General features: G+C 46.8%; 1 protein-coding gene across 4 annotated transcripts; it reads left to right on the top strand.

Annotated features, from left to right (window-relative positions):
• The first annotated feature begins 1,179 nt into the window (after nt 1-1,179).
• On the top strand, nt 1,180-27,670 carry LOC132475793 (EH domain-binding protein 1-like). Of its 4 annotated transcripts, XM_060077105.1 has the most exons (18): nt 5,665-9,456; nt 9,562-9,627; nt 10,556-13,617; nt 14,201-14,246; nt 14,444-14,650; nt 14,958-15,500; nt 16,406-18,748; nt 18,902-19,037; nt 19,224-19,390; nt 19,484-19,532; nt 20,026-20,517; nt 20,951-21,002; nt 21,174-21,217; nt 22,452-22,563; nt 22,808-22,907; nt 23,249-23,322; nt 25,278-25,392; nt 26,773-27,670. In XM_060077105.1, the coding sequence occupies exons 1-18, from the start codon at nt 5,840-5,842 to the stop codon at nt 26,864-26,866; spliced, it is 11,319 nt and encodes a 3,772-aa protein (XP_059933088.1). In that variant the 5' UTR covers nt 5,665-5,839; the 3' UTR covers nt 26,867-27,670. The 4 variants fall into 4 exon arrangements, with proteins under 4 accessions (XP_059933092.1, XP_059933088.1, XP_059933089.1 ...); XM_060077106.1 differs by having other exon boundaries at nt 5,665-9,627; XM_060077109.1 differs by lacking the exons at nt 5,665-9,456; nt 9,562-9,627; nt 10,556-13,617; ... (2 more) ...; nt 14,958-15,500; nt 16,406-18,748 and adding exons at nt 1,180-2,530; nt 3,209-3,406; nt 3,695-3,754; nt 4,114-4,210.

The raw sequence follows: 27,670 nt of genomic DNA, 5'->3' as shown, positions 1-27,670 counted from the left end.
CAACAAGCAGGCGGGTTGGGAGGGGGGGGGGGGCTGTGCAGAGTGTAGGTGACCTCTGAACTCTAGGTGTGTCATTTGAGGACGCTGGTGAGCGCCTCTGCGACTCTGCGTCAGCCCTACGTCTGTCAGCCATGACGCTCTCCCTCTCCCTCTCCCTCTCCCTCTCCCTCCCTCTCCCTCTCCCTCCTCTTCTTCTGCTGTCACATTCTCTCCGTAGTGCCGGGCTCCTCGCTGGCCAGACGGCCGCATAGCCTCCACACCGAGGGCCAGGGCCCCGGGGCCCCGGCCTGCCCCTCCTTTACCCCAGCTACGGGCCCCGTCCCTGGGCCGCTCTCCCCCTCCTCCTCCTCCTCCTCCCTCTCCCCCCCGGTGTCCCCCGTTTACCCCCCCGGTCTGCCTAGCATGCCGCTACAAGGTACTAGCTATGTGTTTAAGACATGGTTTGAGCGTTTGGATGTGTCTGAAGTATCACGCGAGGATATCGTTCATGTTATTGGTTAAGAATGATTTCATATCAGCCCGTGACCTTTCATTGGTAATAAAAGGCACCGGTGAATCTAGATCACCTCTACAACACATTTGTAGACAATGTGCTCTTGCAATGTGCAATTGGTGTGACTGTTTTTGTCAATTGTCATTAGACTGAACACATTGACTAGTTCTCCGATAATATAATTACCCCACATCCTGTTTACATTATGGATATCTCTGCAACAAACACCTTTTAGATTGCTTTATTTTATTGTTTCATTCTTTTGTTGTTTTTCTTCCTTCCCTCCTTCTTTTATTCTTTCTTTTTCTTTCTTTGACTAATTCCTTCTTTCTTTCATTCCTTCATTCTTTCCTTCTTTCTTTCATTCCTTCATTCTCTCCTTCTTTCTTTCCATTGCTCTCTCTGTCTCCCCCCCCTCCCCCCCCGCCCTCCCCCCTAGCCCCCCATGGCGTTGCGCCGGTCAGTGGCAAGCGGCCCCTGAGCGTCCCCTCATACTCCGCCGTCCCCCCCTCCTCGGCCCCCGTCATCACGGGGCCCATGCCCCCTCTCGGCCCCCCTCCCCCCCACCCCAAAGTCCCGGGCCTCACCCCTCTGGCGGGGGCCGGCTCCGCCCTCACGCGGCCCACCAGTCTCCCCTCGGCCCCTGACTCAGGTACTGCACGTTAAGCGCTCGGCGCGGGCGGGACAACGTTCAAAACCTCCGAGATTTCGTAATTGTGGAAATGTGTGCTGATGATGGCCCTGCAGCCTGACGATCTGAAACGGTGTGTGTGATGCATCAAGTATTTTCTGATTGGAGGATTTTCCGATCAGCTGGTCTTAACCGAACGTTCGGGGAGCGATCAGGAACCGCATTGAGTCAAAAACGAGTTTTTCTTGGCAGTAATAGGACTTGGACATCGTGATGACACCTCACAACGATGCAACGCTTGCATTTCGGAAGTCGAGGAGCATTGCATTGTTATTGATGGTAACAGTGTTTTGACCGTGGTTTAGTAATTGATTGTGAAAGTATTTGTCAATCAGGGGAAGACATTGTTGTGTTTGAAACTACAACAGCGTTTCTCAACCTTGACGTTTGGATTGGCTTAGCTTACGTTATATTTATGTTGATTTTGGAATTGTAATGACTACAACCCAATTTCCCATGATGCCCTCTGGTGTACAAGCCCTATTCCCTTGAAGTGTGCGGCCCGCTTTAACTGTTCATGCATATGAGACAGCTCCTTCATAATAACAACACAATACCATTCTAATCATAGACCCTCTCTTCTGATCCACATCAGATGTTTTCATTTCGTTTTCCTGTTCACAATCTTATTTCTGATCTGTTGTGTTTGTGTTGGTTCTCCCTCTCCCCTCCCCTCCCCTCCTCTCCTCTCCTCTCCTCTCCTCTCCTCTCCTCTCCCCTCCTCTCCTCTCCTCTCCCCTCCTCTCCTCTCCTCTCCTCTCCTCTCCCCTCCTCTCCTCTCCTCTCCTCCTGCCCCCCCCCCCCCTCATTGGGACCCCCAGCCTCATGGCAGACTGAGTGGAGGTCCCCTAAGCCCCAGGCCCACGTGGCTCCAGCCAGCCTCTCCCCCAAGGCTCTCCAACCCGGTCGGCCCAAGAGCAGGAAGGCCCGAGCCAAGGCCGCTAAAGGCTCCCTCCTCAAGCTAGCCTCCCCCCCCGAGACCCCCAGTCCTCCCCCCGGCCCCGCCTCCCCCGGCCAGCTCCCCTCCCCCTCCCCCGCACCCGTCTCCCCCGTCTCCCCCGTCCATCCCGTCTCCCCCCCCGCCCCGACTCCAGAGACCCCCGCCCTGATCGCCGCCCCCACTCAGCCGGACCTCTCTCCGTCCCGGGACCCCCCGCCGCCCCGCGCCCTCGTGCTCCCCTCCTTCCCCCCCGCCTTCCCCCCTGCCTTCCCCCCCGTCTCCCCCGTCTCCCCCGTCTCCCCCGTCTCCCCCGTCTCCCCCGTCTCCTCCTCCTCCGCCTGCTGGTCTCGCTCTGCCCCTGTGATCTCCGCTCCTCCTCCTCCTCCTGCTGCCGTCTCCCAGCCAGGTACAGCTGACGGGCGGGAGGGGACTCGCACACGTCAGGCCTCCTCCCCCCCCCCCCCCCCCCCCCAGTGAAGGGTACAGCATGCCCGTCCGACCGGTTATTGGAAGCTGTTGAGCGGTGGTGTTTGTTCTGTTAATGCTCTGAGAGAGAGAGAGAGAGAGAGAGAGAGAGAGAGAGAGAGAGAGAGAGAGAGAGAGAGAGAGAGAGAGAGAGAGAGAGAGAGAGAGAGATTTAAGAAAAGAGAGAAAGAGATTTAAGAAAAGAGAGAGAGAGAGAGAGAGAGAGAGAGAGAGATTTAAGAAGAGAGTGACAGAGACAGATTTAAGAAGAGAGAGAGAGAGATTTAAGAAGAGAGAAAGAGAGAGATTGAAAGAGAGAGAGATTAATACATCCAATCAGATTCAGTGTATTGGGACAGCTTGTTTGTTTCACTCTCTCCGAATGGGTTCATCTCATGTGTACACACCAGTGGGGACATTGTGTGCGTTCTCCCTGCGTCTGCCGGGAACCCCGCTCTTCATAGTCACCTGCAGGCACGACATGTTTCAGCAGGTGGATTTCTCTGCCGCGTTTTCCCTTTACTCTGTCACCTGTCTTTTCCCCTTTTCTGTTTGTACTTCCTGCTTGCATTCGACTCTATCCTCATCATGCTCCCTGCTACCTCTGCCCTCCTGGCAGACCTGCTTCCCCCAGACAAGACCCACCAAGGGGGGCCTGGATGCGCCCCATCATGGAGGTCCACCGACGCTCCCGCTGTCGAGACCCCTGAAACTCTGGCCCCGGGCCCCCAAAGTCAGCCTCCCGCTGCCCCAAACGCCCCCCAGCTTCCTCTTCCAGCACCAGCCTCCCTAGTTTCCCCAAATAACCAGGATCCAGGTACTGAAGAAGACCCAGAGTCCACCTAGTGACCTCCTGGTTAGACAGCGAATGAGTGAAATGAATGAGAGAATCTGGTAACCTACTGGGAAGACACGAGGCGTCGTAGATTAAGACAAGGCTCAACCTGCTGGTTAATTCAGCTAGCATTACCGCTAACTAGTTAGCTTAACAGGCGACTCTCAAAAGGCCATTAAGAGCACTTTAAGAGACATGCACGCTCTCTACGCTGGGTTACCAAGTCATCTCATTTTGGTCTTGTTTTCCTTCCCCTGCCTTATTTTTCAGAATACAAGAGGCAACTATGCACACTGCTGGAAGAGGACAACGCGTCTTCGGTGCCTACAGGTGAGAACCACGATTTTCCTGTTTCGTTGTTGATTCAAAGATTCTCAGGTTTTTATTGATCACATACTCATTCAGGATATGCAGTGAAATGTGTACGTGACATACTCTGTATTTTCTGTGCTTAAAAAAGAATATAATACAACAGAATAAAAATAGAATATAAAAAAAAGAAAAAGATTTTTAAATACAATGTACCTTTTAACAGAAATTAAGAATATCATAAATCTATGTAAAATAAAAAATGGATAAAGAGGGAGATGTACAAAACGTATTGTGCAACATGGCCAGGGTATGCGTATCTTTAGTTAACATACGCTACATTGCTAGCTTCTAATGCCAGGTGGGTGTGTTTGTTACAGGGGTGAACCGTGTCTCCAGCCAGCTGGACCCGTCCAGGACCCAGGAGAGGAAACGAGGAGCCCCCTTAGGAGTGGAGGCGGTCAGGAGGTCAGCGGGGTAAGTGAACGTACCCAGGCTGAATCGTGGTCCTCGACAGCATTTTGGTTTGGTGCAAGGGCCAGTCGTGCTGGGATTAACCAATTCATCCCAATTCATTGGGTTTATTAACTGGGGGACACTTTATAATGACATTCAGTAATTTACTTTATAAGCCATTAGTTAGGAAGAAGTAATGTTTAATTCAACATGAATATACACTTGTAGATGATTAAGAAGGACTTAGGCCACCAGCCTATCCAGTGGACTTTACCAACTGGTAGTCTGAACTATCCTTCATACATCTGGGTGTACTTTCCCACTTGTGATGTCACAAAAGATCTGATTTTGACATGTCTGGTAAGGGCTGATCAACATCACAACCAAAATAGGGACCCTTTAACCTAGTATTTATAAGTCATCTACAAATGTATATCAATGTTTTGTTCAGGATTATTCAATCATTAACTTTAGGCTTATATATATTACGTTTTACATTGTTATAAAGTGTTACCATTAACTGGACTGCAGCATGTTTAAACTTAAGCATGTGCAATGTATTGTGTGGGAGATGGGCTGACTTGATGCAACACAATAAATATTTTTATTCCGTGGAAGGAATGACTTGACGAGTGCATTTTTTTTCAACGTTTTCCTTCTTGCTGTACGGCTTATTGTGCTTCCTTTTCGTCTATGCTGTGTATGTGTCATCGTGGCAAAGTCAATTTTCTTCATACATGTGTTAGAAATGTATGAAGAAGAAGAAGTTGTCTTGTGTGCTGTAATTGGTAACTTATGACCCATATCTTGAAATAACATTTGCTCAATAGCATTGTTTTTCTAAGAAAAGGGAGAAGCCTTATTTCCTCAGAAATCTGTCGTCATTGAAAATCCTTACCTTATCAGCCACGCTCGGGCATCGTTGCTTTTAGAGGTGCAATCGTTCTGTTGACCTTTGACCTTTGACCTCTGACCCCATCTGTTTGTCCTTCAGACCCGAGAGCTTGCTCTTTCTGCTGCCCTCTAACCCCTGCTCCGCCTCCGGGCTCCAGTATGTTGAGATGCCTAAAGCCGAGCGGGTCCAAACTGAACCGAACCCGGCGACGGAGGCTGGCCTGAAAGCCCAAGAGCCCGGCCCTTCCCTTACTGCTCCGCTCCCGCCAGGGCCGGCCGGTCCTGAGCCCTCACCCGTTCCATCGGTCGGGGAGTCCTCAGACAGGAATAAGAGTCACATGACCAAGATGACCATTCAGTTAGGGAGCCTGAATGCCAAATCCAAACCAGTTAAGCCCAAATCGGCCGCCAACACCAAGCCACTTGGCTTACCGGTCCAAACCACGTTGCCGCCGATAGGTCAACCTTTTGAAACCGTCCCAGAGCAGAAGCAAAGGATAGCAGTAGAGCAGACACCAGATGTTCTTGTGGATCCCATGGGAGATTACACTGTAACTATGGATTTAGGGTAAGTGTAGCATGGCGATAACTTCCTGGCGTAGTTTGGAAAGATGATTGATAGTTTGTTTTAGCGTCTAGTACTTGAATTTATATTAACATAGTTATACATACAAATTAGTCAAGTGTTAGTCGACTGTTAATTTTTGCCATCGTATTTGACAATTGATAGGGTCATTAAATCGTCTCTCGTCTCTGATGTGCCCTTGTCTCTTTAGAGAGAAGAGAACAGCTGCCTCATTACTGTCTTTCCCAAAAGAGGTCAGCTCTGATTCCACTTCAACAGCAATGAGCAAAACACTAGAAGCAAGTAAATACAATGTGGTGACGGAAACATTGTCAAATGATCCTCAAACACAGTGCCCGGAAATCCCAGCCGCTGCTCAAAAAGGAAAACCGCGAACAAAGAAAAAGAACAAGAACGCAAAAGATATCGCGGCCATGGCTGCCCCAGCCACTCTGAAGAAAGTGTCTGATGTTGGAGCACCGACACACGAAGAAGAAGCTGATGCTCACCTGGCATCCTGCAGCACAAGAATCGTAAACATGCCTGTTCTGACCCAAAAGTATTTTAAAGAGGGAACAGAAAGAATCCATTTGTTTATGGACACAAAGCCACATGATGTCAGGCTAGACATGCGGGGCAAGCAGGCCACCCCGAATATTGTTTTGGAAAACAAGTGCGGCGATACATTTACTGAAGTAATGCCGTCTTCTGCTCCAAGGGAAGATGCTTCACTAGGGTTCTCTGTGACCTCAAAGCAAAAGCATGACAGAGTGAGAGAGCCCTGTGTTGTAGATCTTTTGCCATCATGCCCACAGCGCTCTGTCATTCCTGGGATTTCCTCTTTAGAACAGCATCTGGTTGTAGATTGGCCAACCGATGGGATATCACCACTGGAAAAGTTACCCAGCAAGAGAATGGTGTCGTGTGCACATTCAAATTATAAGCATTTACTCTGTGATGATAATATGGTAAGCATGATATCATCCTGTCCCAAATCGCCCGGTATTCCCGGATTTCCAACTGTTCCGAAGCATGAGCCAAATATGGTCAATATCCTTCCCTCATGCCCCAGAGTTACAAGTGTTCCAGGTTTAGCCTCCACTCCGTTGGATTCTTGCTATAAGGAAAGCATCATGGATAGAAGTGTTCTTTGGAGCAAAAAAGTACAGATAAAGGAGCAGTTCACTGTCCACATGTCTGGCAGGCCAGACACATATACAGAGAATTTAACGGACATGGTACTCATGTTACCAGCCTGTCCCAGGACGGCACTCATCCCCGGGTTTCCCTCCTCACCAAGACAAGAGGCAAGCTTTGCAAAACTTCTGCCCACATGTCCAAAAGTTGCCAGAGCTTTGGGCATGCCCTCTCAAATATGTATCGAAGGTGCAGATAAGTACTGGCATAAGGATACACCCTTGCTTTGGTACGGAACATTTAAGAACAGAGGAGGGCTTTTTTCGCATCTCAATCATAATGTGGCCAGTGTTCATTCTAAGATGGTTGCCATTCGGCCTTCATGTCCTGTGAAGTCCAGTCTCCCTGGTTTTCCCTTAGCCCCCAAAAGAATAGCACCCAGTATTGTCAGTAATTTTTTTACATGTCCGATGGCAAGCAGGATTGCAGGTGTCAGCACCAGGAAACCACTGAATTCAGACAGCAGTACTACCTGGTTGGATCTGAAAACCAATGTATTATGCAGGCCGTCGAGCAATGAACGTTGTCATGTTGTGGATGAAATATCCAAAATTAGTACTGATTTTCTTAACAACGAAAATATGTTACCATCTTGTCCAAGCAGAAAAACCATCAATGGTTTCCCCTTTGCCCCTAGGAAGGCACCCAGTATGGTAAACCTTCTGCCTACTTGTCCAAAGGTGGTCAAAGTTTTAGGTTTAGCGTCTATAACGTGTGTTAAGAGTGGAGAGAACGTTTGGGACTTTGGTAATTCCTTGTGGCTAAAGCCATTGGCTAAAGAAGGTACACTCATGGGTCGTTGCCAAGAGATTTTGTGCAGTAATCACAGTACGATGAAAGCCATGGTAGATATGATGCCCTCTTGTCCACAAAACGCCAGAATACACGGTTTTCCATCCACACCAAGGCAAGAGATCTCTATTGTTAGCATGCGGTCCACTTGCCCCAGAAGGTCAAGGGTCCCTGGTTTTCCTTCTAAAGAACCATATAGCTCATATGGTAAGGATGTGGAAACTTGTAAACAGCTGGTATTAGGGCAGCCCTTAAGGAAATGTGAATTGTTGATCAAAGGTGACCTCATAAGGCATTTCCATTGCCCTGATAAGGGAAAATGGTGTAGTTCCGTAACTATGTTGCCATCCTGTCCTTCGAAGTCTCTAATCTCCGGTGCTCCCTCAGCACCCCGGAAATCGACACATAGTATGCTGAATCTTGTAGATACATGCCCTCGACAGACCCATGTTTGTGGCTTACCATCAGGGAGTTGCAATCATTCTGAAAGCAAAGGCTGGTGTTCTCAAAATAAACAGATAATAAAAAACAGACCAGCACAGAAACGATGCACTGAAATTCTAAGGTGTGATCCTGGAGATGCAAAATCCACGGAAAGTATGGCTGCGACATTGCCTTCTTGTCCTGAGATTACAAGTGTTCCTGGTTTCGCCTCTGTGTGGAGGCAGACATCAGCTCGCAATCTAAATATGCAAAATATGGAACCTACTTGTGCAAAAATGTCTAGAGTTTCTGGAATGCCATCTTTAAACCATAGTATAGCAGCTTATTGGTCCATCGATAAACAGTCACATTTAAGTCCTAAACTGAGATCAGTGCTCCATTTTGAGAAGATGTATTCACTTGATTCTGACATGGTCACAAACATGGTATCTATGTTAGCATCATGCCCAAGAGAGGCTCATTTGCCAGGCTTCCCATCTAACTCAAGCAGTGTTTTAGCAGATTTACCAAGTATGCTACATCTTCAGCACATTTGTCCAAAGCATTCTAGATGTTCCGGAATACCTACCAGATATCCCTCGGATCTAGATGAAGATATTTGGAATGAGGATAAAGGATTGATTTGGGAAAGACAAGCAGGGAACAGAAAAAGTAAGAAAGTAGTCTATGGTGAAAGGATATCTCAGAGTGAAAAACACATGGTTAAAATAATGGTGTCAATGTTACCGCCCTGTGCCAAGACATCTTCTATCCCTGGATTTCCTTCCAAGTTTCCTCAAAGTAAACACACATCTGTGAACAATGAGCCTACTTTTCCAAAACGCTCAGAGATTCCAGGTCTACCTGCCATAAACCACACGGCTAACCAAGATGACTGGCGGGTACACAGAAATATTATTTGGCAGAAAGGGTTAGGTATGTGTCAGGGACTTCAGCTCAGTTGGACCATGAAGGAGTTGCCACCGAGTGACAGGGAAAGGATGCTACGTATTTTGCCACTATGTGCTCGACGTGCCCTCAGCCCAGGCTTTCCGTCTGCGGAACTATTGTTTGTTGAACGATCCATATCCCCGAACCAAGATGGAGACGAGGTTACTGGGCAAAGGATGACCGGCGAGGCATCTTCCTGTTCTAAAGGGTCCGTTGTCACTGACCTTACGCCAGCACATTCAGAACATTCAGGAGACAAATACTTGAATGGAACCAAAGAGGACATGTTGCTTCAACCTGATGCAATCCAATATTCATTTAATGAAAAAGAAGTGGAGTTCCAAAGTGGCTCGGCGTCTGGTAGTCATAAAATGGAAAAGGGATTTTGGACGCAAAATGAGACTGAAGACGTAGGAACTCGAGTTGAATTGAGTGAGGCAAACAGGTAAAGAAGATCATGCGTTCATGACTGAACCTTTACAGACAATTGTGTGCTTACCCATCAGCGAATTAGTGACTGAACGACCTGTCTTTCAAATTATATTTCCAGACACTTACACTGCAGAATGTGGCACTCGGCTCCTGATTTGGCCTTAGTCTTGAGTGTGAGAGAGAGGTGGGTGGCAAAGGTTTGATTGCTGGACGGTTTTGTCGTCTCTAACGCCTTTGCATCATTTCATCAACATCTGGCTGACTAATTTGTGGTTTAGGTTAAATTTTCGTTGCTGTTGTTTGTTATTTGTTCTTTCGGGGTTCATTCCTTGAATCATTTCCCCTTTCGAAATTATTTTAAGAGCCACCATATTATTAGATGTGTGTGTGTGTGTGTGTGTGTGTGTGTGTGTGTGTGTGTGTGTGTGTGTGTGTGTGTGTGTGTGTGTGTGTGTGTGTGTGTGTGTGTGTGTGTGTGTGTGTGTGAGACTCTCTTTCCAGAGAGCAGAGTTCCAAGGAGAGTGCCAAGGGATGTCAGTGTCCAATGACCCTGGGCACTCAGGCCCCCTCACTCCTTGCTACGTGCCTGAGAGTGTAGAGAGTGTAGCATTTGACACTGTGTCACTGTGGTCTTGTGGTTTGGTTGGTGTTTATTTGCATGGCATGGAATTGCAACGAATGCTCATGAGATGGATTTACATTTGTTTCATAATGATGCTATTTTATATTTGAATACTAAAGTGTGAAGCCATTTGTGTTGATACAGAATGATGCACAGTTTGGGGTCTTGGTTATGCTATGGATTATTATAGAGATCAATAATAATCTTAATTGTTTACATGATTAATTATTCAGTAAAGAATGAGCATGCATTTTTTTACTGAAGAGTAGTTGTTTACATACTTTTTTTATTCAATATCAAATATCTAGAATCTTCTATTTCTATTGGTATCTATAACAGTAAAGCCTGTTGAAGTGATGATGATTGCCATGGGACAATTAAGTGTTTATTCCTTCTGATTAATTAAGTACATGCAATGCACGGCACTGCAGTTGTGATTTATTTGGTGACTTTGAAGTCGCACCTGATTATGACTTTGCCCTCTCCCTAGAAATCAAAACATGGTTTCACTGCTCCCGTCGTGTCCCCCTGCTGCCGTTGCACTGGGGTTCCCAGCCATCAACATCCACCCCGAACCAGGGCCTACCGACCGGAGCATACTATGGGAGCAGCTCCCCAAGACCGCTGCGCAGCTATATACTGGAGGACACGAAGAGGAGAGCATGGGGATGAGAGATATGGTTGATATGGGGCCTTCATGTCCCATGGCTGCAAAACTCCACGGATTCCCTTCGAAAAGAGCAGAATTGGATGAAGGAAAGACAGAAGAACCAAGCACTCCATATCATTTTGACCAAAACACAGTGGCTGATACTCACGGATTACCTTCACTTGAAAACAAGACAGGCAGTAGTACGGTGGCTGAATTAAATGAAGACATGGGTGACATCCAGCAGTCCTGCGACAAAAGGACCGATCCCCCAAATGTTTGCAAGGACATTGTCCTGCAACCTTGCCCTTGTGTAATCAGTGACAGATTGAACATGGTTGATATCTTGCCCACTTTCCCAAATATATCTAGTATACCTGGTTTATCATCCATCTCTCAGTGTGATGATGCCTCGTGGGCTTTTATTCCAGACACACTATTTGAGAAGAAAAATATACATTTAAGCAATGTTCTGACGGACATTTCCCAAGAAGAAAGAGATCAAATGAAAATGATGCATTTGGTACCAACATGCCCGAGGCAATCTAAGATAGCTGGATTTCCGTCAGTACCTAACCCACATTTAACAGTTATTTATAGAGAAGATATGGTTAGCCTGTTACCTTCTTGCCCAAAAGTCTCCTGTATCCAAGGTGTTCCATCATCACAAGAGTCATCGAACAAAACATGGCTAACAGATAGCCCACCTCTCTTCGAAAAACAGAAAGAAACCACTGCAATGGTCATCAAAGATACATTAAACACAGACACAATGAAACCAATGTTAGCTCTGAGTCCAACCTGTCCCAAAGAAGCTTCAATCCCTGGCTTTCCCTCCAAGCCATTAGTGATCCATCATCCACCTAATGTATTCAACCTTTTTCCATCATGCCCTGTAGTCTCTAATATTACTGGGTTTCCATCAATCCAGACAGCTGAATGCAAAAACTGGCCATCAAATTGTCAGCCATTGTGTGAGAAGCAATTCAGGGAGACAGCTTTATTCGTACCGCACAAATATGAAATGACGAAAGAACTGACTGGAATGTTGTCCCTTGTACCAAGTTGTCCTAAGGAGTCACACACTCCTGGGTTCCCCTCTGTGCTGCTCCCCAAGAAGCTTGACTTTGGAAAGGTGCCAAATATGGTGTGTCTCTCCACTTATTGTCCAAGGGTCTCACAAATACCAGGATTCCTCTCCTCTCAATATACACAATGTCAAGAGTGGGTGATAAGCAACGAGCCATTGTGGGCCAGAACTCCCCGGGATAAGGAGCTCTTGTTAACAGACCGCAATGAAAAGGATTGGGACACCTTGAAGGCAATGGTTTTCCTGGTACCTTCCTGTCCAAAGGAGGCACAGAATCCAGGATTTCCATCAGTTCCAAATCCACACATAGATAATTATGGTCTGCATAACATCAACCAGCTCCCGTCATACCCAAATGCTTCCAGTATTCAAGGAATGCCTTCGATTAAGAGGGGGGCCGATGCCACTTGGGTGCAAGAGCCAAGGGAGATATTACTGAAGGGATCAGTGTTGAAGGAGAATGTCATGTTAAATGGATCCCAAGTTAACTCAGAAGACAAGAATAATATGTTGTTTATTGTGCCCTCCTGCCCTGATGCTGCCATTCTGCCTGGGTTCCCATCGATTCCAAATCCCAACATATTACATCATGAGCCGAATATGGTAAATCTCCTCCCACTGTGCCCTCAGTATTCCAATATATGTGGATTCCCATCAGTTGAAGGAGTCATTGGATTAGAATGGGTTGCTGAACCTTGTTCTTTAATAAAGCGACCACTGAAAATTAAACAGTTTATGATTGTAAAATCTACGATTGGCGCAGGCGAATCAAACAATATGTCGGCCTTGGTTCCCTCTTGCTCAAGAGCACCAATGCTACCAGGCTTCCCATCAGCCCCTCAGTGCAGTATGTCAAAACTACGACCGGTTTGTCCTAAAGAGTGCATTTTCCCTGGTGGTGCAACGCTTCACGGAACTACAGAACTACAATGGATTTCTGCTGAAGACGAGTCGATCGAGCCAAAGAGTTTGTCAGGCAACCTTCAGAGAGCCAGCATTTTCACAGCAGAAGGTCCCATCAAAGACAGAGAAACTCTGAAAGCAATGCTAGCCCTGGCTCTAATATGTCCTCAGGCGTCAACAATTCCTGGGTTCCCTTCTGCGCCTAGATCCAAGAAGGAGCCCCATGATAGCAGCCTCATGCCTCACTGCCCTAAAGCTTCAGCTATCGCAGGATTCCCATCTGTGACTCCAGTCAAATGCACAGGTTGGTTAATGGACCCCATACTCCTATGGATGAGGTCTGACAGCAAACCATTGGACATGATCATGCCCCCCCCATATAGTTCCAACGTCACATCAAGTATGATGACATTGCTGACATCCTGCCCTAAGGCCACTCGGGTGCCTGGTTTACCGTCTGCTCCTGTTGTAAACAGAGCCCCGGACATGGTCAGTTTGTACGCATCCGCACCATGCTGTTCAACAATTCCAGGTTTTCCATCAGCAAGAATGATAACCTCCTCAGCTATTGACAAAAAGGACCGGACACATGACACAAAGACCCTCACCAAGAATCTGCCAAAGAAGATGTCTATTGCGGAGTGGACCGCAGTAGACAAAGGGAATATGAAACATCTGGCATTAATGGCTCCATCGTGTCCATCTGTGGCTCAGACTCCTGGGTTCCCCTCCATTCTGCCCCAGACCCCGACAATGAGTCAGGCAGTTGTCGGTTCTATGCCGATAACCGATGACTCTAAACCACAAGAACCGCAACATGCAGACCCTGGTCAGTCTTCTCCTATAGAAGCAAGCAGCATTGGCTTCACCTCTCCATCTATGAAAGTCCCAGCTGTGGAACAGGGAAATGGTGAGATATTTTTAGTGTACGGTATGTAGTGATGTGGAATATTCAAATCAACGTGTCGTTTCTGAGTCCTCGGCTCCAAAAAGTCCAGGGATTCAAGACTTAATGTTTAATCCTTTATTTGTGGGCTCTCTAAGGTTTCTCCTCTCTCCTTGGTGAGATTGGCACACCAGTTGGACCAGTTTGTCTGTGGACCAACTGGTCCAACTGGTCCACAGACCAAAATTGATCAAATCCTTTGATCAGCTCCTCTAGAACAGTAGGGGGTTAGAGACAGGTCTGAAAGGGAGGGGGTGACACTGAGGACTAAGACAAACACCAAAGTAACTATTTGATAAACGTACAGTTGGGGTTGGAGACGGGTCAGGCAGAGAGCGGGCTGAGGACATGATGAAGGGAAAAACCATCTCAACTGTTAGGAATTAATTTAGCGGAATGAGAAATGAACGAGGCCAATCCATATTAAAAGTTAGGAATTAGTACTTTCTTCTTCAATATGTTGTGTATTATGATTCACTTTGTGCGGTTCTTTTTGCATCTGAATTGATTGATTTGTTGTTTTGTTGTTTCTTCCGTATTTGAACAGAATTAAAATCTAAAGAAAGTTCAAAACAAGCCTTTGTGGTCGCTGGGTAAGTGGATGAGTCCAGAGCTCTTGCATGGTTTGGTGGAGTGCCCTTGCGTAGTTTGCTGCAAATGTCTTAGTAGATCTGCAGTAGCTAGTCACTTGAATAACTGAATACAGCTCATTTATATAGTATATACTTACTACTGCATTTTTTTTGTTCTGGCAAGAAACTTGCTTAAAACATTGTGTCTGGGTCCTTAGAAACCCGCTAATAAAGAAGCCTAAAGCAGAGGAGGTGGACACTGCCAAGGTGCATTTGGATCCACCGGAACCGGATTTAGTCTTAGGTTGGGAAGTATTGGAAGCAGAAGGCACAGTGACAGCTCAGGAAATGGAGTCATCCTTGTTAGTAAAAGGGAAAGAAAAATCAGGACTAGTCAATACAATTGTGGGGGTTTTCAACAGAGGGTAAGTTAAACCTTGGTTTGAAGCATATACCGTGCATGGTTTAGTGTGTGCATTGAATGACCTTTTAAGAGAGATATAATCAAAATATAAACCGGTTTTGTTCTATTTTTATTATTTTAAAAGTCAACAGTGTAAACACTCTAATACACATTGATTTATTATTGGAATGGAATGAATGGCCTTGAAGGAGGCAAGAGGAATATATATATATATATATATGTTTCTATGTAAAATATTGTTTTAGTTTTCGTTAACTTTTGCCCCAGCCATGGATTTGTCTCTAAAAAAAAGTATCCCTTCCACACAGTTATGAGACTGTAGCGTCCATTTTGGGGCCATCTGGTTCTGGTGCAGCTGAAGCTGTCCGACCAAAGAGTGTCTCGTCCTCACTGGCTCCCGAGTCCAACGATTGGACCATCCCGTTCGGCGGGTTTCCTCCCCTTTCCCAAGACAACATTGCTTTAATAGAGACAGCCAATCACGAGGGCCTGAGTGAAAGTGAAAGCAAACCAGGCATAGAACCCCCGATGAGTGCGGAGCCCTACATGTGGGATCTCGCAGGGGAGGATCGGTCAGCATCGGTGTCCTCAGAGGGCAGCGACGGGTCACCAGAAGTGGTTGGCTCGACCGCCATGAAGAAATGGCCACCATTGACCGAGGCAGATATCGATGAAATATCAAAGGCACAGCTTGAGGGAGCAGAGAAAGAGCAGGTCTCCTTTGATCCATGGGGCAGCAAGGATCGATTGGTCCCAAAGCAGAGGTTGGATCAATCCTTGGTTGAAGGTGGGACTACGTGCCAGGCTGAGATAGGACAAAAAGGGGCTGAAAATGCACTCCTGGAGAAAGGGTGAGTGGCAGGGGGCAAGACCTCTTTTGCTGCACGGCGTGAAAACAGTTGTCAGAGCATTGTGATACTTCTGTCGTAACCAGGCCCGCCGCTCCCTATACGCAGACTATACAGAGTGCGTAGGGCACCAAGTACCTGGGGGGGCACCAAAAATTAAGGTTTGTAAAAAATATATAAATTAGTTATGAAGAGGCCCACCGTTTTTTTTCCTTAATTGTATAACCACTGCATATCTCAATTTCGGCAAATTAGATGTTTTTACCCCCCGCCCCCCGTTTCGGGCACCAAAACGGCCAGCAGCGGCCCTGGTCGTAGCTCTTCTTGGCCTGCTGTTCTGCTGTCATATATCATATATGAATTATCGGTTGATAATTTGGAACTGGTTATTTAACCTTATTCCTGACATATGAAGATATGATTGCTGTCTTGAAAGAAATGGTTGTCTTTGTCTTTGGGCTCACGTATTGATGTGGTGCTTAAATGCATGTGTCAATCTCTGTTTTGATTTGATTTAATATACAAGTAAGGCACTGTGGGTACGATTTGAGAGATTTTATTTGTTGAAATGTAGAAATAGCAAATCCATCCTTCAGCTTTTAGTGAGTGAAATGCACTATGAGAATATCTGTTTTGAGTTTGAGGGAAATACATTTTCCCTCAAACTCAGGGAAACTCTGTTTCACACTCAAACTCTGTTGCAAATAGAACTACTCAAATCGTACCTGCAGCATCTTTTCGGTTGGTTTTTGGTTCTCACAGCTTGTGCTGATCAAGTTTTGCAACTGTGTGTGTGTGTGTGTGAGATAATGCAAAATATGATGCTTCTTGCATCTAACGCGATGTTGTCACAAGCAATCAAACCAGAAATCTGAAGCCTGTCCTTCTTTGTCCTTGACCTCTGAAAGGCAAAGCACAGGGGAAGCACCTACCCCCGCCATGGACTCAACAGCAATAGAGGCTGTGGTTACTAATAACGATGAAGAACATAGCGAGATGACTTCCATTCTAGTTCCACCCCAGTCAAAGGTTCTCCCCCAGCAAGAGGCGCGAGAGAGCAAGCCCGATCCCCTGGTCCCCAAACGCAACGCATTCCACCTTGAAAACGCACCGAACGACGTGGCCGATGTTGACCCTCCGACAGAGATTGTTCCGACACAGCCATCTGCTGAAATAGTCCCTCCCCGCAGAACCAAGAGAAAGACCGGGATACCTTCACCACATGTCCAGAAGAAAGCTGATACACGAGAAACTGAAACTCAAGAATCTACACGGGTGGTTTCCTCACAGCCGACAGAGGTGAGCAGCTGTGGTAGTGGAAGCGCCGGTAGCAGTATCGCTGCAGATGGAGTGGAGTTACCAAAAGACAAACGGGAATCCGTGCAAGTACAAGGAGGTCTCGTCCCTCCGCGTCGCCTCAGGAAAAGAGATGAAACTACACCGGTCGAAACGCTGCAGAAAATGAACGATTTTTCCCCGACACTCCCTGAAATCCCACAGAAGCTATCCAGGAAAAAGGGCAAGTTGAGCAAAAATTGTCCTGTTCTGATAACCGAAGTGCAGCCGTCCTTTGATGTCCAAGCTAGATGTGATCCAGTAACATCTGTAACGCCATCTATACCACTGCCCTCTGTGGGAGCCAAAAATGCTTCAAGCAATGCCGAAAGCGATGATGGATCCGGCGAATTAGTTGACATGCTTTATATAAGGGTGCAAGTGACCGAAGAGGATTATCCAACTGATCAGTATGGAGAAACTGATGTTTCTGATAACGTTAAACATCCAGAATGGGTTTCCCCGGAACAGAAATACCCCGGCCAGTCTTCTCTGAATCGATCAAGCCAGTCTGACCAGCAAGCAGAAAGTGAATCATCTGCTGATTTTGGTGTCAGGCCGACAGAGTGTCTCTCAATTATCAGAAAGATAGCCCCTCCTAGATCAATAAAGAAGAAAGTGCCTTCGTCCAACTCTATCAGCAAAACAGTCAATGAGGGGGAAAAATATGACAAGGAGGAAACCCTGATGCAGGCCCAGGAAGTGCCTCCAATTCCCGATGCTCAGAAATCCGAACAAGTGTCTCCCGTCCCTCTAACACCGGAGGCCAACAAGAAGGATACACCAGTGTCTGTCCCTATCCCTATGCCCAGGGCGAAGAAACGTCTCAGCGGATCCTTCCCTGATGCCGCGCCCGTCGAGGGAACGTCTCCTGGTTCTTCAGTTCGGCTCAGTAGAAGCTCTTCCAGAGACGACGCGGCCAAGCCCGGCAGGCAGAGAGGACGAAGGTCAGTCACGCCTCTGTGTTTGGGAAGACTGGAAACAACTCAAATCAAGAAACGGAGCCGTAGCCTTCCTCCCCTTCCTCCTATCGATCATCTGACGGTGCCCACTGTGTGCCCCAGGAGAAGTCGCCTGAAGGCTGAGAGCAAAGATAAACTGGTTGGTGGGGATGATGCCTCTGAGACCAGACCGTCAGGCTTGCCTGTGGCAAAACCCAGGATCAGGAAACGTTTAAGCGGATCCTTCCCGGAAAGCTTCACACCAGCAGCGGGTTCGTCATGTCCCTCGTCGACGGAAAAATCTAACAAAATGGTGGGCGATGAAACGGTGCTGCACGGTGCTGAACAGGCGAGCATCTCCCCTCCGATTCCTATGCCACGTCCCAAAAAACGACTCAGCGCAACTTTTCCAGACAGTACACCTCCTCCGGAATCTGTGCTCTCCACGGACACGGAAAGCTGGGGTATAAAGCCGGAGGTTACATCTTCCCATCACCAGGATGCGACAGAATTCTCACCGTCGTTGGAATCAGGCTCTCGGTCTGAAGGAGGCTTCGTCACAATCCTTGGGTCAGAGTACGCAACTTTGAAATCGGATCAAGAGGCCAACAAGGTACAAGTTTCCTCCGAGGTGGAACTTCCTCAACCGGAATCTGTTGGAAATGCGGTCCTGAGAGCGAATGCTAAGGAGCAGGGCGTCGAAGACTGGACTTTTACTGATAAATCTGCGGGGACACAAGATGCTGAAAGCGCTACGGAGGCTGTGGCTGATCAGACTGAAGGTGGAATTGGGTTGGAGGCTGAACCTGAGAAGGGCTTGGCTTCGACTGCCACAGCTCCTGTAGATGACTGGCAGCATTTAGAGAAGATGAACGAAAGTGAGCCGACAGATTTCACTGCGGGTCAGGAGGTGGGAGCTGAAGAGGGGGGCTTTTGCCTTCTGTCAGTAGCTGCCGGTGATGTAGAGGAAGAAGGGTAAGTAGTCTGTTTAAGTGTGGAGGAAGGTGCCAACACATGTACCCTAAATGTTAGGTCCCAGATTCCGCAATCTTAAGGAAAGTCCTGCACAATTTTGCTTGGAAAAACATTTACTAATGCTTTTTCTTATGTTTGTCTGCCCCTCCCTAGCCAGGGTGAGACGACAGAAACACCCTCAGACCCACCGGTTCCGGTTCCTCGTGGCAAGAAGCGTTTAAGCGGTTCTTACCGGGACAGTGAGCTAAAGACACCCCAGAAAGGATCTGCAGAGGCCCCAGATGCTGAAGTATGTTTTACTATGTTTTAATCGGTCACTCAAGAATTGTCATTTAATCGACAGGCTTTAGGTTTTCTCCTCTTGCTGAATGTATCAAATATAACTAATGCATCTACATTATGTGTGTGTGTGTGTGTGTGTGGGTGTGTGGGTGTGCGTGTGTGTGTGTGTGTGTGTGTGTGTGTGTACTTCTAGAGCCTGGTGGCCAGCGCGGAGCTTGTGACATCCAGTAAGTCGTTACTACATTGGTGCCAGGAAGTGACAAAAGGCCACAAGGGGGTCAAAATAACAAATTTCAGCACATCCTGGAGGAATGGTCTGGCCTTCTGCGCCATACTACACCACTACCATCCCGACAAGATGTAAGAAACTCTTCACCTGGAAAACAATGGCGGTATTGAGTGTGTGTTGTGTAACTGTTTTCATGTGATTCTTTCCTTTTCTTTTTTCGACAGCGAATTCGAGATGCTGGACCCGTATGACATCCAGAGTAACAATAAAAAGGTGAATACGTTTCATTCCTTTCTGACATTTTTCCCAACACACGGAACACAATTCAACTGACAAACGTCATCCGATACGAATCATTAAAGGTGACACATTATACCACCAGTTGTGGGTGTGATCAGTTGTTTGAAAATCGACCTCTTCTTACATCACAAGTAGGCTTGTCCACGTAGATGTATGACGGATAGATCGGTCTACCAGCCTACCCCTTGTAGTAAACGTTGCTCATCTATCAGCACACATTTAGGTGGACACGCTCACTTGTGATGTCAGAAGAGGCCGGTTTTCAAAATGGCTCGTAACGGCTAATCACACTCACGCATGGTGCAATAATACGTCACCTTTGAACTAAGGCCCAATCCCATTTCTACCCCTTACCCCTTCAACACAAGGGGGAGGGGTGAGGGGAAGGGGTATGGGGTAGAAATGGGATTGGGCCTAAGTGTGCCGTGTGTTTGTTTTGATTGCTTCCCCCATTGACCCTCCTCAGGCGTTCGACGGCTTCGCCGAGTGCGGCATCTCGCGGCTCATGGGGCCCTCGGACATGTTCATGCTGGCCGTGCCTGACCGGCTCATCGTCATGACGTACCTGAACCAGATCCGCACGCACTTCACGGGCCAGGAGCTCAGCGTGCTGCACATCGAGAAGGACGGCGGCGAGTCCAGCTACGGCGTGGCGGCCGACCGCGAGAGCCGGGAGAGTGCCGACCCGCAGGCCGCCGCCCGCTACTACGCCCAGAAGCTCCAGGAGGAGGGCCTCGCCCTGGAGGCCAACGGCAAGACGTCCACGGTGACGGCGACGCCCGACAACGGGGATGGCAGCAAGGCCGGCCGGGAGCTGGTGCCGCCGCCCCGGACCAAACGAGGGACTAACTTCCTGTCCAAGACGGGGTTCTCGCGCGTGAAAGACGCAGACCTGGTCAAGAAGCGCCGGTCGCTACGGAAGAGCGGCGGTTCGGGGGAGGAGCTGGAGATACCCGGGGTAGGAAGACGGACTCGTAGAAGTCAAGCTCACCAGCTTCAGCAAAAGACTCAAGATTCACCTGTTCAGAGTTCACCTAGACACTGCATAGCCAGCCCCTCCTTCTTATTGTATGTTGTACGCCCTGGCACTTAATGTGCGCACTTATTGTGTGTCGTTCCTAGTTATAGTACTTAGTTGTGTTGCATCTGATCCTAGCTATCTTTGTTGTATACGGGGAATGCGTTAACCTAGTGATTGTTAGTGCTTGGCCCTTTCTATGAATATCCTTACTGTACCAACAGCGATATATATCGTTTATTTTCTTCTGACAAATTGTACACATTGTAATGCACTTTGGATAAAAGTGTCTGCTAAATGCCCTGAATGTAAATGTAAAGCTCTTCTTCTGCTCTTCCTGCTGTGGTGGAAACAATAACTTTTGTCTTTATAGGAGGTAGGAGGGCAGGAGGAGGGGGAAACTGCGCAGAGGAAATTGGAAACGGGTAAATTGTTCTGAAGATGTATTTCTATAATGAACATTTATTAAGCGGTGGTGTGTGTACGACAACCTCATCATTGTTACTGTTATGTGTTTGCCTTACTTGCTGTGTGATCCATGCAAATCATACGTCCTTCACGTCTCTGGCTGTTTCTTGTGTGTGTTTGTGCTGCAGAAGGAAGAGAGGCTGCTGAGGAGGGGAAGGCCGAGGAGAGCCAGGTCAGTGACATGTTACATAAGCTCTACACACGGAGGACTGCATGTGAGGGTAGAATCATGAGGCAAGGGGCAAGATGATGGGTTCGGAAGAGTTAGGGTTTCCGTTTGTAGTTCCCTTAACTGTGCGTTCACAGCAAAAGCTGTAAAGCATTTTGAGCGATAAACGCCCATTCACTTTCTATTAGACATGAGCGTTTCGGCTGTAAATGACCGCCAGCCAATCGGAATGCAGATGTCTCTCGCCGGCGCGGGTCCCAGTAAACATACGCGAGAACTTTAGTTCCTAGTTCCTACCACACATCTGTTCCTTCATCATGGTGCGTGAGACAATAATTGCGGCTATTGCAGGGCATCGTATTTGTCCGCGATTGCATAGCTAACGTGGTCTTATTATAGCCCGAACATTAACTAAAAAAAACGTACAAAGAATAAAGCATCCAGCATATGATTTTAACAATGTATGAGGGCATACGCAATCCGCATTCCTAAACAGGGATGGTCGCACAGTGGAATGCTGATGGAAACCAGCGGACAAGCGGTGGGTGGAGATGTGCGCGCACTTCAGAAGCAGGGAGATACCGCACAAAAATCTATTTCTAATTTGTCAGTTTGCCGTGTGTCTGCCTGGCACAAATGCTCCCGTTGAGCGGATCTTTTCCATAATAAACAATACCACACACACACACACACACACACACACACACACACACACACACACACACACACACACACACACACACACACACACACACACACACACACACACACACACACACACACACACACGATAGCGATCAACTAAGCTATAATCTAGCATACAAGCAATTGCTCCATTAATTAGCTATTCAGTGTTTCATGTATTTATGCTTATTGTTCTTTTTTTTAATTAACCAAACGTATGACTATCATGTGTTTTTGTGGCTCGGCATCAGCAGCAGCACGTGCCTCAAGTACGAGCGTGCGGGCAAAAAGCGCGGCTCCTTAAAATGGAAAAGCAAAATTCGCAAGAGCGATGTGAGCTGTAAATATTTGAAACCTTGAAATGACATTGTTTGATTGTTTGAGAGTGTGTGTGTGTGTTCACGATGTGGGCGTGTGTGTCTGTATGTGTTTGTTTGTGTGTTTGTGTGTTTGAGTGTATTTTCACGACTAACGCGTGCGCGTGTCTGTCTGTGTGTGTCTGTGTGTGTGGGTGTGTGTGCGTGTGTGTGTGTTTGTTTGTGTGTGTGTCCAGGATCCCAGCCAGTATGTGCAGAGTGAGATGGCGGCCCTGGAGTCGGAGCAGAAGCACGTTGACACCAGGGCCGCTGTGGTGGAGCGGGCCCTCAGGGGCCTCATGGAGACAGGTGCGGGGCCCAGGACAGAGGAACACACACACACACACACACACACACACACACACACACACACACACACACACACACACACACACACACACGCGTGCAAGTGTTACCAACAATAACAATACTAATAATAATACTTTACACCAATATGTACACCACATGGATGATGCACACCACACTGAGCGTGTGTAGAGAGTCACAGCAGCGGACCTACACTGACGAGGCGTATGTCTCCACTCTCTCCCAGGTAGTGACAAGGTGGAGGAGGAGAGGCTGATCCAGGAATGGTTCACGCTGGTCAACAAGAAGAACGCCCTGATCAGACGGCAAGACCACCTGCAGCTTCTGTGAGATCCCACCCCCCCCCCCCACACACACACACACACACACACACACACACACATAAGCGCACAAGCATGCAAACAGAGGCACACACACAAGCAGGCATGTGAGCAAACACACATACATGCACACACAAGCCTGCACGGAAACACGTGCACACACACACACACACACACACACACACACACCACACAATAAAAACCACCCAGTTACAAGAGAGCCCACACACAGATACACACACACTCACACACTCGTAAGCAGACACTTCCATAAATCTGCACACAATTACACACACATACAGAGAGACACAAAACCTCATAAACTAAAATGCCTCTTTGACCGACAGTGTGGAAGAGCAGGACTTGGAGCTGAGGTTCGAGCTTTTGAAGAAGGAGCTGACCGACATGATGTCAATCGATGGTATTTTTTATTTTTTGGGGGTTTATTTCAGGGACATTGCGCACTAATCAACAGTCAAACTCTAAGTGAGACAGAGTTAGCCTAACTCAGTTAGCTATTTACATCCGTTACGTCCCCGGCTAGATATTCAAAAGGCAACCTAACATTACAGAAATAAAGGTAAGACTTGAGCAGCATGCCAGATCAATACATGATCAATAGTACCATTTAGTAGCGAGACAACAGACAGACCCAAATTAAATCCCGCAGGAACTATAGAGGCTTAAAGGTCATCGTCAACGCCCATCATTGTTCTTTTCTCCATTGTGCCTTTCCTCAAAAAGACGAATGTACAGATTTGATTGTAAGGAACAAAACATTTAGTAGGGCTGGCTGGCTAGGCATTTGTTATTTTCTTTCACATTACTTATTATTATTGAAATATATACATTATACATAATACACAATACACAGACACAATGCAGGAAAGTGTGCTTTCTGTTTTAGGTGATTATTTTCGTGATAGTTCTGGTCATAACATCATTTTTCTAAGTTACTTTGTTTTACAGAGTAAGCAATTTCGCCTTGAATAGGGTCAATGGCAGTAGCACTTTGGTAACTTTAGTTCACACTGGGGGCAGTGGCAGGAAAGTGTGCTTTCTGTTTTAGGTGATTTCGCTATCTTCAACTTCCTATGCCGGCTACCTCCCACAAGTGAAAATAGAACAATATGAGTAAATACAAATTATTGTAAGAATGAGGCTGCTACGGTTTTACAGGAGAAATCCGGTATAAAATGGATCTGGGATATGTTTAGTATGGTAACGAGCTTGAATGTTCGTTTGGGAGCAAAATAGCGCAGATAGACGCATTCTTAAGTTGGCTGTTTTTAGCTAAATCTACCAAAACGCTATAAACTTGGAATGATAAGGGCATGTCTCATGGTAAAAAATAAATTGCTATATTAAACCACTTACCAGGCTAGAAGTAGCCAGACACTTCTTTGGTACTATAATAAGGGACTTAACATATAAAACGAGGCATTGATAACTTTGTAAGTGTACAGATTGTTTATTAAAAATGACATTTTTATACACACAATACCATCAGTGCTAGTTCACCCGTCGACGCCATCTTGTCTTTAAGACTCGATAAATAGATTGGCGAACACAGAGCTTGCGTGCTGTTAACAGATAAAGGCTGTACACGCCTTGAAACGGCTAAAAACAGCCAATTTAAGAATGCGTCTATGTGCGCTTTTTTGCTCCCAAATGAACATTCATACTCGTTATCATACTAAACATATCCCAGATCCATTTTACACCGGATTTCTCCTTCAAGGTATTGCTAGGAAAGTGCTACTGCTATTGTTAACATTAGCAGGAGAAATTTAAACAATTGACACAAGGGCCAATTGTTTAAATTGGCCCTTGCGTTAAGTCCCCTAAACGCTATCCCGCAGAATCAGCCAAACAAAGTCGTTTGGGCAAATGATATTGCTAAATGATGTGTAGGTGAAGCCAGGAGATAAGATCATACATGTAGGTTTGAACCCCAGACCAGTTCAGTCCTTAAAATAGTCAGGAGTAAGGCGGGACGAAGATGGCATAAGGCAGTTGGGGGATGGACCAGGGTCGGCTTAGCTCAGGAGGTAGAGCAGTTCACTTGTAACTGATAGGTTGCTAGTTCGATCCCCAGCTCCTCCTAGTGTTGATGTGTCCCTGAGCAAGACACTTAACCCTAATTCCTCCTGATGAGCTGGCTGTCGCCTTGCATGGTTGACTCTACCGTCGGTGTGTCAATGTTTGTATTAAACGATGTAAGTCACTTTGGATAAAACCGTCAGCTAAATGCCCTAATTGTAATTGGCGGGCACTGGTGGGGGTTGGTTTTCACCTCACTGAACCATTGTGTACCCTATGCACTCGAACCCCGACCCTCACCCGTTTCTCCTGCCCGTCCGTTCTTCTCCCCAGAGGGGCAGAAGAGCCAGGCCCACAAGCACCGTGAGCAGCTGCTGCTGCAGGAGCTGGTCTCCCTGGTCAACCTGAGGGACCAGCTGGTCCACAACATGGACGAGAAGGAGAGGGGGTAAGGCGCTGAAACCTGTTGCTTTCTTCTTCTTTCTCCTTTTTTTTTTACCGTGCTTGAAGGTTCAAGGCTGCACACTTCGCCTTGCACACGGCTCAACGTGTCATGTGCCCAGTAGGGCTGCAAATGTTGTATTTCCTTATTTGGTTTATTCATTTATGATAGCATTAGCCTCATAGCATAATTGCCTAAGTCATCTTTTGGCTAAATTGTGAAATCTTACCTAACTCTACTCTCTTTATGCTGCTGATTCACGGTGCCTCAGTGGCTATATCCTAAGCCAAACATATACTCCAAACTATCTGCCTCATTCATCTATTTGACGTGGCTAAATACAAGATGAACCTTAAAATATGACCTAGGCAATTATGCTATGAGGCTAACGATATGTATAATATATCAAGTAAATGCGCTGGGGTGTGGCTCTGTTGCCCAGGATGTATACCAATACCATCAATAAGAAAGATTGATCCACTTACTACAACCAGACAGCTCTCGGTCGGTTTCAACATTCAAAGTTGTAGGTTGGCTTCAACGACTGTTAATTAACGGCTGTGAATACGGCATTCGGAATCAATGTCCTTTTTTAGTTGGGGGACTTTTTCTAATGTTCCATCAATCTTTCCAGTGATATTGTCTCTCTCTCTCTCTCTCTCTCTCTCTCTCTCTCTCTCTCTCTCTCTCTCTCTCTCTCTCTCTCTCTCTCTCTCTCTCTCTTTATTTATTTATTTATTTATTTATATATATATATATATATATATATATATATATATATATATACATGGATTGGTATTAAGCCTGTAGAGCGTTTCTGTTCCAATTCTTAACAACATTTTGAAACCCCACAAACAAACAAATAAACCAAGGTGTCTTTACGTGCCTGGGACATTACGTTCAGCCGTTCGTACTTTATTTAGAGGATGCTTTTGTCCAAAGGGATCAACAGTAACGATGACCATATAACCCAAAAGGTGCAAGAATCATTTGCATAATAAAGTAAGCCAATAAGCCCAAAAGAGAATTTGGATTGGCCAAGTTGAACAGATTGGTTTGGTCAGTCTGCGTAGGAAGAGGTGCAGGGTTTCAGCCGTCCTGATGTCAGCGAGGAGTTTTTTTTTTTTACATGACCCATCACCATCATCACGGCTGGGAAGTGGGCTTTTGATTTGTGCAGAAAATAAGTTGCTACATAACGGGTAAATGTTCTTCTGTACTTCTCTATTCTCAAACCCTTGAAACACCTAGCGTAGCATGCAGTTGCATTTGTAATTGAATGAACTGTACAAATTGTAGCAATTGATTTTTAATCATTTCTTTAAAAAGCATTTTAACTGCTCCAAATGAATAACCAGTACCCCCCCCCCCCCCCCCCACCTACAGGGCCATGGAGGAGGACGCTCGTCTCGAGCGGGGGCTGGAGCAGAGGAGGAGGAAGTACGCCAAGCAGCAGAAGGAGAAATGTGCGGTGCAGTAAGACTAGGAGAGGACCCTCTGATCATCACCATGTGACCCGTCGCCTGCCTCACTCCGGACACATGCTCTCTGTCTCTCTCTCTCTCTCTGTGAGCGCATACACACCGGGCGGTCGTTTTGGGCAGCTTCGGAGCCGTCAAGGCCGGTCCACGTACTTTTTAACAAGGCACTGTGAACAGTGGAACATTTTGACCTGCTTTCTTGCAGTTTGCATGTGTGTTACAATAGTTGACTTTTGTTTATCACAGTGTGTGTGTGTGTGTGTGTGTGTGTGTGTGTGTGTGTGTCTTCTTATGCGTGGTTGCGTTTGTTCTGTACTTTATTATATCCCAACATCCCGACAGAGGTCCCACCACTTCACAGCTTCATTATTTACAGATAAATGCTGAGCTGTTTGATATGTTACAGTGCGGGAAAAATCCGGAAAAAACGTTCATCAACGCAACACCGGCTGCACGCACTTTAGTTCGCTGTCTTGTTCATAGGCTTGAGGTGTACCGGCTAGACGCAGGTCAGACAAGCCAAAGGATGACTGTCATTGCATAATGATCAAAGGTCTCCACGGGAACGCGGCCCTCACAGCCTTTGCTTTGGTGATGTCTGTGCAGCTTTCCGTCGCGTTGCCTCCCACCTCACCCACACCGTCTGTCCAAATGTTGCGTTCCAATTGACAATCTAAAAACCACATCTACGCAGATTATGGAATTCATTCAAAAGTATGTTGGATACGTTTAATATTTGAAGCATGGATTGAAAAATGTTACAGATGTTACTCTTCAAAGAAAACAAAATGAATCCCTTTGAA

Source organism: Gadus macrocephalus, chromosome 17 (genome assembly GCF_031168955.1).
Source record: "Gadus macrocephalus chromosome 17, ASM3116895v1".
In the NCBI taxonomy this organism is placed as follows: domain Eukaryota; kingdom Metazoa; phylum Chordata; class Actinopteri; order Gadiformes; family Gadidae; genus Gadus; species Gadus macrocephalus.
Note: the sequence above shows the minus strand (reverse complement) of the source record. Positions and strands in the feature narration are given on the sequence as shown.

Bases quoted from the DNA above. Each gene is read 5' to 3' on its own strand.
- LOC132475793 (XM_060077105.1), top strand. From the start codon at position 5,840: ATGTGCCCTTGTCTCTTTAGAGAGAAGAGAACAGCTGCCTCATTACTG. The intron at 19,038-19,223 runs GTATGTTTTACT...GTGTACTTCTAG, and splicing joins CAGAGGCCCCAGATGCTGAA to AGCCTGGTGGCCAGCGCGGA. The intron at 19,533-20,025 runs GTGAATACGTTT...GACCCTCCTCAG, and splicing joins TCCAGAGTAACAATAAAAAG to GCGTTCGACGGCTTCGCCGA.